Source organism: Penicillium coprophilum (assembly GCF_028826855.1).
Source record: "Penicillium coprophilum strain IBT 35676 chromosome Unknown utg000002l_segment0_segment0, whole genome shotgun sequence".
Lineage (NCBI taxonomy): Eukaryota > Fungi > Ascomycota > Eurotiomycetes > Eurotiales > Aspergillaceae > Penicillium > Penicillium coprophilum.
In genome coordinates this window covers 487,345-502,192 of record NW_026622721.1, presented here as the reverse complement: position 1 = coordinate 502,192, position 14,848 = coordinate 487,345, and the positions used below count along the sequence as shown (strand labels likewise).

The window sequence follows — 14,848 nt, the reverse complement described above, 5'->3', positions numbered from 1 at the left end:
ACATGCGTGAAAGAATGTGCAATACATAAAACGTAATAGATTGTAGGAATATGCCTGGACCAAGCGAATATCAATTGCAGCATTTTAACTTGCTTGCAACAAATGTTCCTTGAAAATGGTCACAGCTGTGCCGCTTCAGCAATGATTGTCTCCCGCACGGCCTTTTGGAAGCTCTCGCCATTGGGTTGCCATCCTAATAATGTTCTTGCCCGCAAAGCTCGACCTTGACCATTGGTACCGAGAAACACAACTCCATTGGGTATCACAACGTTGGCCTCATCAATATTCATGGATTGCACCGAGTCAGGGGAATCGATGTAACCAAGGCTATGTGCCTCTTTGGCAATCACCAAAGCGACATCCTTGAAGCTCTGTAAGAGGAAAAAAAGGTTAGTATGCATAATTCGGGGCTCGTTATGCCATGAACCAACCTCGAAACCATTTTCCGCAAAGAAAAGGCCGTTCTCATTCCAGATAGGGGCGGGGGTGGCGTTGACAGCATGCTCTACCAATTTGACAAAGAGATTGGCCAAGTCAGAGACATGAACAATACCCCATCGACTTAGTCCCCTGCCAAGGTAGAGACCAACACGTTGCAGTAGAGCGGCCCGGGCCAATGAGGGAACCTGCACGCTGCGCTGATTCGCGGGACCTTTACCGGTGCCAAATATGATAGGAGGGAAGATAATGGCAGTCTTTGGGCCACCGGAGCCTAAGTCAAGGATGTAGTTATCCACCACTCGACGATTCTTGTATGCCCGGATTATGTCTCGGAGATCAGCAACGTTATCCAAATCGTCAAAAATTTGATCTGAGGGCTCGCCATACGAGCTGTTATCAATTTCAGGACCTGCCAAAACACTAGCCCCGGTGACTTGAAGGTAATAAGCTGGAGTTTGACTTCGATTAGCGACCAAACAGGAAATACGACACTGCAGCAGTAGATGGCCTACCATTCTGACGTCCCGCCAGGCCATTTGAGATCGCTTTCACGCTTCCGAGATGCTTGTTACTAGCAGCATCTAATTGGAGAAAATTAATGATAGGCTCTGCTACCACACGTAATTGGACTCACGGATAACGATGTCGGCTTTGCGGGATTCTTTCTCAATGATTTCAACATTGTCCAAATCCGCAAGGACCACGCGGACCTTGGGAAATGCAGCAATAACCTTCTTGGCCTTTTCATTATCTCTGATCAAGGCAGCAACCTCGTAGTCAGGATGCGCATGCTGCAAAGCGTGGAGGACTTCACCCCCAATGTAGCCCGTGGCACCGGTACTTTCAGTCACGAGTTAGCAACTAACGAATAACACACCAAAGAAAGGGAACTGATTACAGAAATATCTGGGTCATCTTTGAAATTGAGGTTGGAGATGTGTCAAGTCAGACAAACACGAAGCTGTCTAATATATATCCCCGCGCACCAGAATAGGAAAGTGATTCCGCGGAGAGAATTTGTGGAGTAAATTGCATAATTTGGAGGCCGTCACAGACCATAATTTGTTGTTCGCTATAGTTTTTTTTATTTCTTCTATTCTTTTTAGCGGGAAAAGTAGAAGTATGACCAACAATACAGACTGAAATATAGGGCAACGGCTCATCTCGGGTCTTAGTCAACACCCTTCGGTCCACCTATTTAGGTTGTAGCCACGTGCAATATAAGTCCAGACCTTATCGAGACTACAGTACAAAGCAGTAAGTTCAAGAATTAGCACAAATCCGGCTCTATGACAAAGGTACCATGGAATCAAGGGTCTTCAACTCTCTTCTAGATAAGCCATCTTGGACCGTTTGAGAAGTGACACCATTGTGCTTCAATGAAACTTTGAAGTTTTCACATCTCTTATTCTTGGTTTTTCTACCCGACCAAAACGCCGGCATCATGGTGGATAACTCTCGTACCCAGCGGACTGCGTTGGTGTTGTTCCTCGGACGATCCGAGACTGCATTAAAGAGGACCAGCAAGGGAAAGCCCTGTCGAATACATGGTCATGAGATTAAGACTAGCGCCTGGCTGGTTCAGCTATTCTTCTCCGGCAGTTGGCGGGGTGGTGGAGTGGTGGGTGTCGCGCTTTTGTCTGTAGAATGTTATAGTATCATTTTACCTGATATCGAACAGAATGATGCAAAGATGGATTTATTCAGAGAGCTGACTGCATGTGATAAATCTACAGGAAGTAGCAAGGTTGATAGAGTCGGCTGTAGGCTCATGGAATTTGCAGTCATAAATAGGGAAAATATTCAATTGATCCCACCAATCCTCTATCAAAATATTACATTTTGTTCCCCGTGAAAGTTTTAGAATTAAGGTATCGAGTCAAAATCACACAGCCAGTTGAGAGTAACATAAAAGCACCCCCGAAAATCCAAACTCCCTGGTACTCTCTTTGAACATCAGAGCTGGATGTCCCGGACGGCCGCAGACAAGCACCAGCAATAGGATTTCCAATCAATGCACCAAATGCAGCGATTGTGTAGGCCAAACCTATGCGTGAGCCTAGCTCCGACGGTTTGCTGGTGAGATTTGCGATTATGGCTGCTGGGAGAGACACCATGCCTCCGGAGATTAGGCCATAGAATAGCGCTATCACAATCAAGCCAGGTAAATCAACGGCGAACCGGAAGACAAATAGAACGACTGCCGATAAGAAGCAAGCTGGAGCCATTACATTCAAGCCACCAATGCTATAAAGAAAGCAAAAAAGGTTAGCCGAGGAAATGAGAGTTCGAATAGCTCGTTGTAAAGGAAGGCTTCTCACTAATCTGCAAGCAAATTTGGTCCAATACGTCCAATCAAACTTGAAGCATTCATCATGCTTAGAAGGTAAAAAGCCATATCATCATCAATGTTGAATTGCAGAGCGTATTTCTGAATATAAAAGAAAGGAACGTAGACGGATGCCATCATTAAAGTAAATGCTATTTGAGGGTGGATGGTTGATTAGTCCAACAGATTCCTACTGACAAGTTCATAATGAGGGAAGAGCAAGAGACTTACCTGCGACAAAAGCCATGTATGACGGATCCCGGATATGTTTAAAATCAACCAGTGATGTCGACTGAGGAGGGCGTGGGCGAAGTCTCATAATTGCACAACAAACGACCAGACATCCCAGCATGAGAAAGGCGAGCGCACGTACTGCCCATGGAAAACCCGCACTCACAAAGAGTCTGCGCATCATGATAGGGTATATAATTCCAGCTACCGGCCCAATCAGCTGACCGCAATGATGAGATTTGAATCACTGTCATTAGATCATGACTCACCTAGACTGCTTCCTGTAGCTGCGATTCCTAAGGCAATCATCCTCTTCTCTGAAAAATACAACGGAATCACAGCCACGGAAGTCAACCCCAACAGGCCACTGCCCAGACCAACGCAGATTCCCTGCGCCAATAGAATTTGCCAGTACTCAGTGCAGAGAGAGGTCATGAACATTCCGAAAATCTCAAGAAAGGTGCCAATGATGAGCAAGGGCTGTAGATGTCCGGCATCGAGGAACCAGCCCGCAAAGACCCCGATGACCATCGTAAGGAAAAGCTGGATGGAACCAATCCATGAGATGGCCGAAGCTGACGAGGTTTCCAGCAAGCTTTCGGTGTAGAATGTTTCAAACACACCAAAAGAATTCGTTAGACCCCTGTACCCAGCATTAGTAATTGCCATCTTTCAGCGAGTCTAGCAGTCCAAAGTTCTGAGTGAATGGATGACGAACCAGGTGTTAGCAAAGAGGATCCAACTGCCTAGCACCTGCAACCAAGCTTGAAGTCCTCCGTCCATACGATATTCAGTCTTGCGCTCGTCTTGAGAAGCACTTTGTCCTTCCTCCGCCGCCTCCTGATTCTGAATCGTCATTTTGGATTCTATATCAATTCGAATCCCAGGAAAGAAATGTCGATCTCAAATTCCAAATAGTGGAATAGGAAGCGATTGCGAATGCGGGAGAGAAAATAGGGAATCTCTTGAGGACCGAAGATCGTTAGGAAAACGAGATATGGAAATCATGGAGTCACGTATGTGAGCCATGCTCAGGGCATAGCGACCTCAACATAGCACCTATTTATCTACTATTTTCACTCTTTGCCTATCTTTCCCTTTTCCCACACCGTGCGAATGAGTCCCCGTCGGAGTAGGATCTCATCTCGGACTAAGTATCGGACTAAGGGCCGGACTAAGGGCCGGACTTAGGGCTAGACAGACGGACTCATCGGACTACCAACAAAGTAGTGCGAAGTAGTTACGCTATTTTTATAGTTCGATAAGGGGAGAAAGAATCAAGGAAAGAAGGTATCATTGTTCAGTTGGATCTTAAAGCGACTCGAACGCTAATTATCACATTCTGGATGTGCTTCCCATAGATTGATATGTTCTAGCACGCATAAGCCAGCAGACTTGCGTCTGATTAATAACAAATTATCACCGACCGTCTGTTGGTGCCCAGATGCAACCATGCGATGTTCTGTCCTCACAAAATATACACTCTAAACGTCTGTGCGTCCGATCCTCGTTTGTTTTCTTGTCTTGATTAAGGTACCTAGGTATGGTTCCAATGGCATTTTTCACATTCTCACCAGAGATAATTTGTCAAAAGATTTTAAAGTGATATTTCGAGACAATTAGCTCGGGGGACTAAGGCATCCCTGGAGCTCTCAGCTGTAGTATTAAATAGTCAAAATCATCGTGTCTTGTTCCATTAAGCGAGGCATTGTACGCAGAGTAGTGTAAGACACCAAAACGTTACCGTCACAGGTCGATCCACTTGGAGGATCACGCAATCAGCGACGGAGACTATGAAATAAAATCTATCCGTCATTGGGAGGTCTTTCAGGAGGTGAAGTGAGGATTGAGGCTAAAAGCATTAGGTCAAATTAGGCCTGCCGTGTGGGTCAGGGCTTACCGTCTAGGTAAGCATCGGAAACCAATCCCGCGATTAGTGCGGATCACCCGCACAGGGAATACGGTATTTTTCAAGATTCTTTCATGTAATATGGTAAATTTCATTTTAATGTAACGAGTCTCTGCGTCTGATCGGTCATATGTGTAGGACTGCGTGATTCCGCAAAAGCGGGAGTTCTTCCGAGCTGTTTAGGTCGAGTATTTTAGATTGTTTGGCCAATCCGGAGAGGCTACTCCGTACGGAGTACATAGCAATGGTTTCCCCACTGTGGGCCCTCGGGGCCATAAATCCCTATGACAAAGGTACTGTGTACATAATCAATATTCAACTCTCTGGTAGACAGGTTCGACCAAAACCACGTACTTAAAAGGGACAAACGGCCGATCAATCATTGTACGGAGTACTCAAGTTTATGCGCGACCTCACGGTTGTCTGGTCCGATGGAGCTGGTGAGTTACCCGGTATTGAACCGAACACTCCGTACTGTGACTTGGTATCGAAAGTGGATCTAGAGGGGGTAGCGTTGAGTCTACTACTCCGTGGAATACACTCATTGTTCTACGCACTTCACAGACTCTATTGCCCCGGCACATGATCCCCAGAGTCTGCGTTATCGTCCATCAAATCCAGGAACCTATAAGATAGATCGTAAAAAGTTCCGGACAGAAAGGAGCGAATTGGGCGGCAAGAAGCTACTGTTGTTTTTGCAGGGAGATAACCGCAGTGAGGGCTCAATCTCTTCTGAAAATGAGAAAGAGCGTGTACTGGCTGATCTGTGGGCGACGCTTTTTCGCCAAGATCTTGACATTGTGGGAAGGGGTTAGGACTTTATTTCTCTAGGAGGCGATTTACTGGCAGCGATCAAGCTTGTTTTAGCAGTTGGGGATAAAAATCTCCAGTTGACTGCGCAACAAATCCTTAGCCAACCAAATCTAGAGGACATGTCACACTGTGCAATTGCAACAGACACGAGCATTGAGGATGACACATCTTGGAATGAGGGATGGATTACATGGATGGATTACATGAGAATTCCCCTGCCAAAGCTGGCTCCAATGATACAGTCACTTGGGTATCAACCGACTTCCAAGCATGGGTCGCTCTAGTAGGCTCAGGAAATGGAGGGTGGGCTGGTCATTTTACTTAAGATTTTCGGGGGAATCGACCAAGCTAGACTTGAGAAGAGTTGCAAGGAGCTTTTTGAGGCATAATCTATCTTGAGAGGTGTATTCGAACTTCAAGACCACCAATTAGTCATGAAGATCACCTCGGCGGTCGTTGCTCCCTTTGACACATGAAGCGGTATTGGAAGGATTGGATAGCAAGACTCGCGAAATATACGCTGGGCCGCCTCATTCTTGGATGGAAGATTCAGGCGCCCGGCTTTATCGATACTGACCCGGACACCTATAGCGCATGCCCTAGCTCTCTTCTTCCAGAGCCAAAGGACTTTTTGTGAGTTATCCCCGATATGGCTGTCGCATGATGAGACGTGAACTGATCTCTTCTAGATACTCATTGAAGCCTTGTAGCGAGGTCGGGGCGGATGTTGAGAGATTATCGAAGCAAGGAAAAGTGGCAGTAGCTTGAATGGTACGTTATAAATTCTCGTCAAGCCACTCGCAGGAAGAGCAAGGCATCGCTTTGAATTGAGGATGACCGATGGTCAGTTTGAATCGTTCCTTGGTATAAAGTCTACCTTCATGCTAACAAATAAATACATGACATCAATGACTGCCTATATTGTATTGCTTCCTCTTATAAATATACAAATTCAAAGTTCGGTTCACGATTGTTTTGGCAATAGATCTCGTGCCCCCTTTTCAATAAGCATATTCGCGACCGAGACGCCAAGCTGCTCTGCTTCGTCGTCGCTCGCGACAGTTCTCACATCCTCAGCATATATATCGGATTTTCCTTCAATATCGATGACTGTGGCTTGAAGGCGAAGGGTGCCGCTATCGCCCCGTTGTTCTTTGTCTGCAGATGCCTTTTCTTCCACAGGCTCAAAAGAGGAGCGAACGCCAATTGGAGTGGAGCATCCTCCTTGAAGAGTTCGAAGCATCGCCCTCTCTGCCATACCACGCCATCTGGATGGCTTATGGTCGACATGTTGAACGAGCTGTAGAATATCTGGACGGTCTGTGCTAAGTTCGACACCGAGTGCGCCCTGTCCAACCGCATAAGGGAACACCTTGGGATCAAGTCGTTGCGTGATTCGATGTTCAAGTCCTAGACGTGACAGTCCTGCAGTCGCCAAGAGAATACATGAAAACGGCGAGGAAGGTGCGTCAAGCTTGGCAAGACGAGTATCTCTAATATATAAGATACTCATTAGATCAGCCGCTTGAGTGGAAGTAAATCAATACTTACATATTCCCCCGACATTCTTCAACCTCTAAATGAGGCCAATTTCGCCGAACTAGGGCTCTTCTCCTTGAAGAACTGGATCCGACTACAGAGCCAGGTGGCAATTGGTCGATAGAGGTGAAATCAGAGTCAGATCTCATGATGACGGCATCAGAACAGTCCTCACGCTCGGGGATTGCCCCAAGAAGACATTTCGGCGGCAGCGTTGTGGGCATATCCTTTAGACAGTGGACAAGAAATTGAACCTTGCCAGCCACTAGGCTTGATTCAAGACCATTGGTCCACAAGCTTTTTCCAATATCTGATCCACCGGTCTGCTTAGAGAGGAGAGCAAAAGGAGTCTGCTTATCTGCATCACCAACAACACTGCCTGTGGCGATCTCGAAGTTGGTGGGAGTATCGAGAGTTTGGTTGAGCATGGATATGATCCACCGACATTGAGTGAGTGCAAGATCCGATCTACGGGACCCGATCACGACGGTTCCAGAGGATGATGAGACATCTTCTATCGCAGGCGGCTCAAAGCTGCTCATGTTACTGGTCATGTTGAAATCCGCGTTGCTGCCTCAAGTGTAAAATTGTGCAAAATTTGGTGTATTAATATACTCACGTGATGCCAAACATCCTTGTCACTTCGCAGGAGCACTAGCCCTAGTCACATGTACCAACTGGCAATCCCGGCGGAGCTCCCGACCTCCCGACCTCGGAAGGTCTTTCTCAGCTTATCGATGGCCTATCATTCTTCTTACTTCTTATCCTCTGAGGTACCATGCCAGTTGAACACATCCTTAGGTGGGGCCTCCATTACGGAGCAGTATCAATACAGTTCCTTTTCTTGATTTCTACTTGGAAGAATTCGGCGAAGACCACCAGTTTTGAAAACCCCTCAAAACCGCACTCTCTGATGCCAGGGACACTAGTTTAATGTCAGTAGTGATGATTGATGCCATCAAGTCGAACAAAATTTGGCTTGTTCAGGAGCTACTACGTCGCAATCTACGTATTAGCTGATTGATGTAGGTGAACTACATAGTATCTACAATTCTATATAGGGCCGCTCGCTCATCTGGTCCAGTAGGATTCTAAGTACGAGTATTAGGATTTGATCTTTGACACTTGGCCAGATAAAAGCCTCAAAACGCCAAGACTATATTTCAGGCACCAGTGGGGATGCCTAGGCTAGTCCTTTTCGAGAGCGAAAGTGCTATATTTCAAATAAATCTTCGTTTCCACATTCACATTGACAGTGAATGCGTAGAAGCTATGTCGTTACTTAGCCTACCCCTCGAGATTCATCAGCGGATCATCTCATGCCTTCTTTCCAACCGTGATGTGGCTGCCCTCTCAGCACAATGTCGAACCCTCAACTCTATGTGCGATATGGCAACGCGCAGGAAATATCACCGAATTATTGTCTCCTCATGTGAAGAAGATGTCGACAATGCCTTCGCCTTGCTGATGGATATTTTGAAACGACCTAGCTTGGGCAATTACGTGCGTCATGTTGAATGCCGCAACCCAACATCCGAGCACATGGATTACAGTGAAGCCAAGTCTCAACGAGACTTGAGCGACGAGGAATTGAATCTTGTGCGAAATGCAGTGAGAAGAGGTGGTTTCGCGGCCCAACAGGACCGACTGGTCAATATACTCATGCAGAGGATGGACAAAACGGCAACATTTGCCTATCGGTGAGAACCTCGTTTGATATTGGTCTCAGAATAATCGTTTGACCCGGTAGACAGATATCGCGAGAGTCTTGCCACATTCATCACCCAAGCACTGACTGCTATTCTGATTGTGGTATCCCCGAACATTGTGTCGATGGCTATGACAAATCCATCTGGCATGATCTCCAAGCACGAATCCGACTTCCCGCTTGCCGAGCTTCTTCGTCAAGCTAATACTAGTCCTGATGACAAGCCATATCTTCGAAACCTCCGCAGCGTTTACCTCATAAATAGACGCGACAGGTCCTGGGATGATGATCGTTTCTATCTCGAAATGAACCTTTCTGGCTGCCTGACGCTGTTTAACAATCTTCTGTCAATTGAATCTGTCCGCGTTGATATAATGGAGGAGGATGAGAACGAAACCCCAGAAATCAGAGAAAAATCTTCGAACATCAGCAAGATCTCCATTCATCATTCATCGGTTAGTTCACTCTATCTCGTGAATCTGATATCGTCGTGCAAGGTCCTCAGGGAATTTGAATATTCCATCGGAGGTAGAGCGAGCTCTGATGGAGGACATTTTACATTCAACTCCAAAGCGTTCATCAAAGCACTTTGCCCACATAGGGAAACACTGGAAATCCTCAATCTCGATGTTGATAATCAAATTTCTATTTTCAAAATTGCAGACGAGGAAGAGAGGGACATCCAGTTCAATGAGTACGGCAGCCCCAATGAATCTGATATTAGTGATGAAGCGTCTGAGTTGTACAAATCAATTTGGACAAACGCTGGGTCACTGAAAGAATTTGTGGCCTTGAAACGGTTGAGCCTGGGGATAAACTTTCTATTATATTTTGCGGCTGGAGTTAGCGGAGAACCATACAAGAGAAGGGGAAAGTTGGATCTGGTAGAATGTTTACCAGTTGGACTTGAGTACTTGTGTGTTCGGGGATACCAGAAGGGCGAAAACAAGGAGCACGATGACCAGATGGATGCTTTGATGGGATTATACAAGTCTGGGTCTTCCCAACTGAAAGAAATCGAGGGAATCGATGAAGAGATTCCCAATGCTCAAGATGTTCAAGACCCCGATAACAACGCCCATTTGTTGTGGTCCTTGGAGGATATGGGGTATGAGAGTGATTAGAAGGTTGGGTCCAAGGTTTTTTTTTAGCAGAATATCTACGATACTGATTTACGCTGCATCTGTACTCTGACACTTCTACTGAGTGTGTAGAGTTTATATCTGGAATTTATGTTAATGTCAAATAGAGTTTTGAATTAAGTCCTGTCGATATAAGTCGAGATATTGAAAATGTTAGGATGAATGTAGATATATACTTTGACAGTTTGCAGAAGTACATAACACTTTCTTGGTGAACCTCTATAATTTATAATTTCTCTAGAACGCGCGTTTTCTCGCGTTCTTGAACGTGATCCATCTATCTAAGTAATTAATTACTATATATGATTTTGAATGATAAAATAAAGGAAACGAGTCTATAAATATCAAGTAGAAAAGCCACATTTTCCCCCTTTAAGTATTTGTATCGTTTAGTGCCTTTAGGGTCATAAAGGGCCCCCATCAAGGGCCCAGTGCGCTCTTACCCCGGGCCCAACGCCCGGCCTATTTCCGGGGTGGGTTGGGTTGTAGGATTTATGGGCTTTGCTGAGCATTATACAAGAGAATTCAGATAGCACCACTGGAAAAAGAGCATCAGGGGTTGATAGTAAAAGGTTCATGGTACAGCCCCGGCGCCCTAACACGGACAGACCACTCTGGCGGGAACCTGCAGCGAGAACTGGACTAGAGCGTTCTAACATTCATTGGCAGGAATATGAGGTCAACATCAAATTCTCTGCGGCCGTTTTTACGGCCCGTTGGATTAGAGTGACAGTGTTTTCGCTTTGGGTTTTTGTAACTTGCACCTTAATAGGATATCAGTCCGCGTCAGGGTTTATATACTCCGAAAAGGGAACGACCAAAACCGCATTATGATATCGCACCTACTGATAAGATTACGAACTTCAAGCAAAGCCACCAATGTTTTGTTTGCTCCCACATAGTTCCTGACCTTTCTAATATTTCATGTTGATGGGATTAGTAAGGCAACATAGTATGTATAGGTATATTGTCCCACAGGAACGATAAAAAGCCTATTATGGAACGAGCCTTCAAAGTTTGATAAACTAGCAGCTTTGCAGATGGAGCCTTCACGAGCAAAGAAGCAATGATTGGCATTATGACATGCTGATCAACGGGTACTAACGTCATAGGGGCCGAGACAGCATTGATCGGCGATGCTATCAGCAATAGAAGTAAAATGATATCCACCATGACTGATCTACACACATCGCAAAGTTCAGAAGAACCTATGCAAAGCATGAATATAAATAGTACCTGAATAATACAAGACTGTAATCTACAAAGCTATGAGACGGCATCCATCTCCATTGAATGATATTTTGAATGTGTTCCTCCCTTGTTAAAACTAGCCTTTGTTCTTTTGAATGAATATATGGGCTGGGATTGCTCGGGTAAATGCTGAGGAAGGTCGACCCGCCATCTCGAATAAGACTACATCGATCTCCTGACTCTTCTCCACCCAATGTATCTGCTGTAATAACCTCATGGATCTTCCTCTATGTTTGATGAAGAATAGACGTTACATAGTCCTCGCCTAGCCGAGATTGTTTCTCCTATATGGCCCTGATTTACCCCACTATAAAACCGGATCCTCTCATAGCTAGAACACGGCTCAATCAAATATGTTGTTTTGAAATATCACTGTAAGGATCACCATATAGGCTCGCTGTAATGGGACGTTGGCCCACACACAACGCGAGTTAGTGAAGAGTTGGCAGTAGTGCGGGCAATAGTATGGAACCGTAGTGGCGAAAAGAGAAAGTTCCAAGGGTATTACAGCCATTGGACTATCTAGAAACGAGGCAATAAAAGCGAAAGCCCAAGTCCTAGAAAAGCTATATAAAGTCCGCCACTCTCGCTTTATTCATGTCATTCCAATCTCAAGAACTCCATCAAAAGTACATTTCAACAACTTCCACCTTCCCATCGATATACTGCTCAAATATGCGTTTCACCATTATTGCCTCAGCTCTAGCCCTAGCTGCAGGTGCCAACGCCGCACTCAGCGCTGACCAGGTCACGACCAACGTCGATGCCCTCACTCAGAAATCGGTGGACACCAATGACCTTGCCGAAAAGATTTCTGTCGTCTCTTTGTTCGCAAAGACCCCTGTATGTGAATAATAAAATCCCTGAAAAGCTGTGAGTCTCGGAATATTGGTACTGATATAGGTTGCAGCAAGTTCTCACTGGCCTCCGGGATATCGTCGCCCAGGCCCATGATGACATTTCTGCCATGACTACCAATAAGCGTAGCATGCAAGCTCGCCAACAATGCGCAAGCATGGAGGATGTTCAGAAGTGTATGGAGGATCTCAAGAATACCGGGGAAGATCCCAACGAGATCGTTGGCAAGAAGAGACGCCAGGATCCCGCATACAGCGATGCCGAGCAGCAAGGTCTCTGCACCGCTTTCCGAGGCGTAAGCTGATCTGATTCACCTCATGCATGTATCATCGGTACTGACCTATGATAGTACTCCCAAGGGTCGCAGAAACTCCTGAAGACAATCGTTGACAAGCACGGTCTCCTGAGTCTGACTCGATTTGAGGACCCAATGTCTGCCCTTCTCCACAATCTGGAGGACGTTTCCGACATTCTTGCTTTTAAGATCATTGATGCCGTCCCAAACTGCGTCCAAGATGCTATCAGCAACAAGGATTCCCTGGATCAGATCCTCGAGGAAGCTTTGGAGAAGTACACGAACTAGACATGCTCATACGGGGCTCTTGTTGACGTCTTTGACGGTCTCTCAAAAATCAGACGGGAGACTTTAGTTACATAATATAGTAATTCGCTTGGCTTTTCAATGGACTGATGGAATGTTAATGCTCCAATAGCACGCACATAGAATGGCATTTTCCTGTCACTAGTTGAACGATACATAATTTCGTACGACGAAAATAAGATCTAGTTGAGTACGAATTTGCTGTCGTACAAATGTGATTTTCGATGGCTTCTCATGCCAAGTAGGTTCGAATATAGTCCAGTCCCTCGACCACAGCGAAAATAATCTATCAGAGGGGTTTCAACATTGTGACTGATCATCGGAGTATTGGCCTGAGGCCATATTGCTGCCTAAAGTGGTTAGGCCCCCTTTCCTTGGACATCTCCTCGAGTCTGCTTGATACCTTGCTGTCTTCATTCCCCAGTAAGTCATGCTTACTGTTTCGTTATCATTTAAAGCCATTCCCAATAAATCAGCAGACTGGTTGGCCAAACAAGGTCTTATCAAACTGCGCCTGGATGATGGCAGGGGTGCAAAATCATCGAGGCGCGGGGTGCGATAGAAAAACAAAAGAAACGCTTGGGCCCTGAGAAAGATATTCTCTTTGGTCAGTCGTCGATTTTCCCAACTAATGGAAATCACAGCCACACCTCGATTTTTTTAGACCAATTGGAGGCAGTTGGGGCTCTTTCACGTAAGCCATGTCCAAGGCACCTGAACAAGCCTTGAAGGTGCCCTTCCAGTTATGACTTGATAATGAAATTTGTTCATGTCGTGCCTGCGCCACTCCCTGGGCTGCCCCCTCTTAAAGTCCTTGCTAAGATCGCCAATCGTGGTGACGTGTGGCGCTGGGGTGATGAAAACTCTGCCAAAATACCTCACAAGGCACCCAGGTAGGTCATCGCGAACCTCCCAAGGCACAGTATATAAGCCGTAGATACCCCAGGTCTTTCCCCGCATTTATATGTAGGTCGCTCTCATTATTCTCGTTCTACATGAAATTCGTTAAGCTTGCTACCTTCCGCTCCTGCGAACTACGATCTACACCATGACAGGACAATTCGAGCATGACTTGTCATACCTCGACCAACAGGGGGAGATCAGTGGAATGAGAATGATCCGCCGTTCTCCTACATTTTTGATGACCTCTGGTCCCCTCCTGTTAATGATTTTTCTTACAACCCTGTTCTCGAATCCCCCTCCGCTCCCCCCACCCCCGACCCTGACCCTGACCCTGCGACTTCTACTTCTCTCGGCGCTCTGTATAATATCATCGATGAACAGTGTGAGCAGGGCTCGACAGTTGAGGAGGGTGCCGTGGCAGCGGATACCCCGGGCCTTGACCTTCACGACGGGATGTCTGATATCACATCCACAATCATCTCCACTGTGGACGAAGACCGAGGACCTATAACTGGCCCTGAGGATAGCCTGCAGAAGCCTACATCTTATGGCAAAGTCTCGATGACTGTGAAGTACGTTTTTTTGGAGATAATTCCTGTTCCTGGAGTATCCTGTTCATCCATGGGTTCTAACATTCGCATGGTACAGATCAAGCCGTGGCAGTCCCCTCAAGTGCAATTGGAAGCACTGCGAATACTCAGGTGGATTTTCTCAAATGGGGGCCCTGCTACGCCATATCAAAACAAAGCACATCTCCCCGGGTTTATATGAATGTCCCGAGGGAGACTGTCGGAAGTCGTTCAACCGAAAAGATAATCTGACTGCGCACATCCGCAACGTTCATCGCGCAAACATTTAAATTGTCCTTCAAACTGGTCTTGGCATTCAGCAATGACTATCGGTGTTATGGCTGGAGCTATGGTGTATATGGTCTATGGTGTATGGTATCAAAAAGTTATGCTTGTTTCTCAGTTTGTGTTACAATACAAAAGTCTTCGCCCTCGTTTGGTGATTGAGCCTGCCTCTAGAGAACCTCTCTTCTATTCTGATCTTCATATTAGATACCACCACTTAGGATTGCCGACTAGCACGCCGGCTATGCAGAGCCTCTTCTAATTGACGC

At 46.0% G+C, this 14,848-nt stretch overlaps 6 protein-coding genes across 6 annotated transcripts; 3 read left to right on the top strand and 3 right to left on the bottom strand.

Annotated features, from left to right (window-relative positions):
• Window positions 1-119: 119 nt before the first annotated feature.
• N7500_001589 (uncharacterized protein) lies at window positions 120-1,356 on the bottom strand (the record flags this gene model as incomplete). Its single annotated transcript, XM_056672735.1, has 5 exons — window positions 120-371; window positions 432-889; window positions 954-1,022; window positions 1,076-1,281; window positions 1,340-1,356. The coding sequence occupies 5 exons, from the start codon at window positions 1,354-1,356 to the stop codon at window positions 120-122; spliced, it is 1,002 nt and encodes a 333-aa protein (XP_056536254.1).
• Window positions 1,357-2,276: 920 nt separating this feature from the next.
• Window positions 2,277-3,859, bottom strand: N7500_001588 (MCT family MFS transporter; the record flags this gene model as incomplete). The annotated part of the gene is made up of 5 exons (XM_056672734.1): window positions 2,277-2,688; window positions 2,763-2,922; window positions 3,002-3,205; window positions 3,271-3,644; window positions 3,720-3,859. The coding sequence occupies 5 exons, from the start codon at window positions 3,857-3,859 to the stop codon at window positions 2,277-2,279; spliced, it is 1,290 nt and encodes a 429-aa protein (XP_056536253.1).
• A 2,828-nt stretch (window positions 3,860-6,687) lies between these two features.
• Window positions 6,688-7,816, bottom strand: N7500_001587 (Tetrapyrrole biosynthesis hydroxymethylbilane synthase; the record flags this gene model as incomplete). The annotated part of the gene is made up of 2 exons (XM_056672733.1): window positions 6,688-7,216; window positions 7,275-7,816. 2 exons carry the CDS (start codon window positions 7,814-7,816, stop codon window positions 6,688-6,690), a joined length of 1,071 nt encoding a protein of 356 aa, XP_056536252.1.
• An 835-nt stretch (window positions 7,817-8,651) lies between these two features.
• On the top strand, window positions 8,652-10,094 carry N7500_001586 (uncharacterized protein; the record flags this gene model as incomplete). The annotated part of the gene is made up of 2 exons (XM_056672732.1): window positions 8,652-8,962; window positions 9,017-10,094. The coding sequence occupies 2 exons, from the start codon at window positions 8,652-8,654 to the stop codon at window positions 10,092-10,094; spliced, it is 1,389 nt and encodes a 462-aa protein (XP_056536251.1).
• A 1,944-nt stretch (window positions 10,095-12,038) lies between these two features.
• On the top strand, window positions 12,039-12,804 carry N7500_001585 (uncharacterized protein; the record flags this gene model as incomplete). The annotated part of the gene is made up of 3 exons (XM_056672731.1): window positions 12,039-12,206; window positions 12,274-12,516; window positions 12,571-12,804. 3 exons carry the CDS (start codon window positions 12,039-12,041, stop codon window positions 12,802-12,804), a joined length of 645 nt encoding a protein of 214 aa, XP_056536250.1.
• An 874-nt stretch (window positions 12,805-13,678) lies between these two features.
• Window positions 13,679-14,584, top strand: N7500_001584 (C2H2-type zinc finger protein; the record flags this gene model as incomplete). Its single annotated transcript, XM_056672730.1, has 3 exons — window positions 13,679-13,715; window positions 13,916-14,297; window positions 14,374-14,584. The coding sequence occupies 3 exons, from the start codon at window positions 13,679-13,681 to the stop codon at window positions 14,582-14,584; spliced, it is 630 nt and encodes a 209-aa protein (XP_056536249.1).
• Window positions 14,585-14,848: the final 264 nt, after the last annotated feature.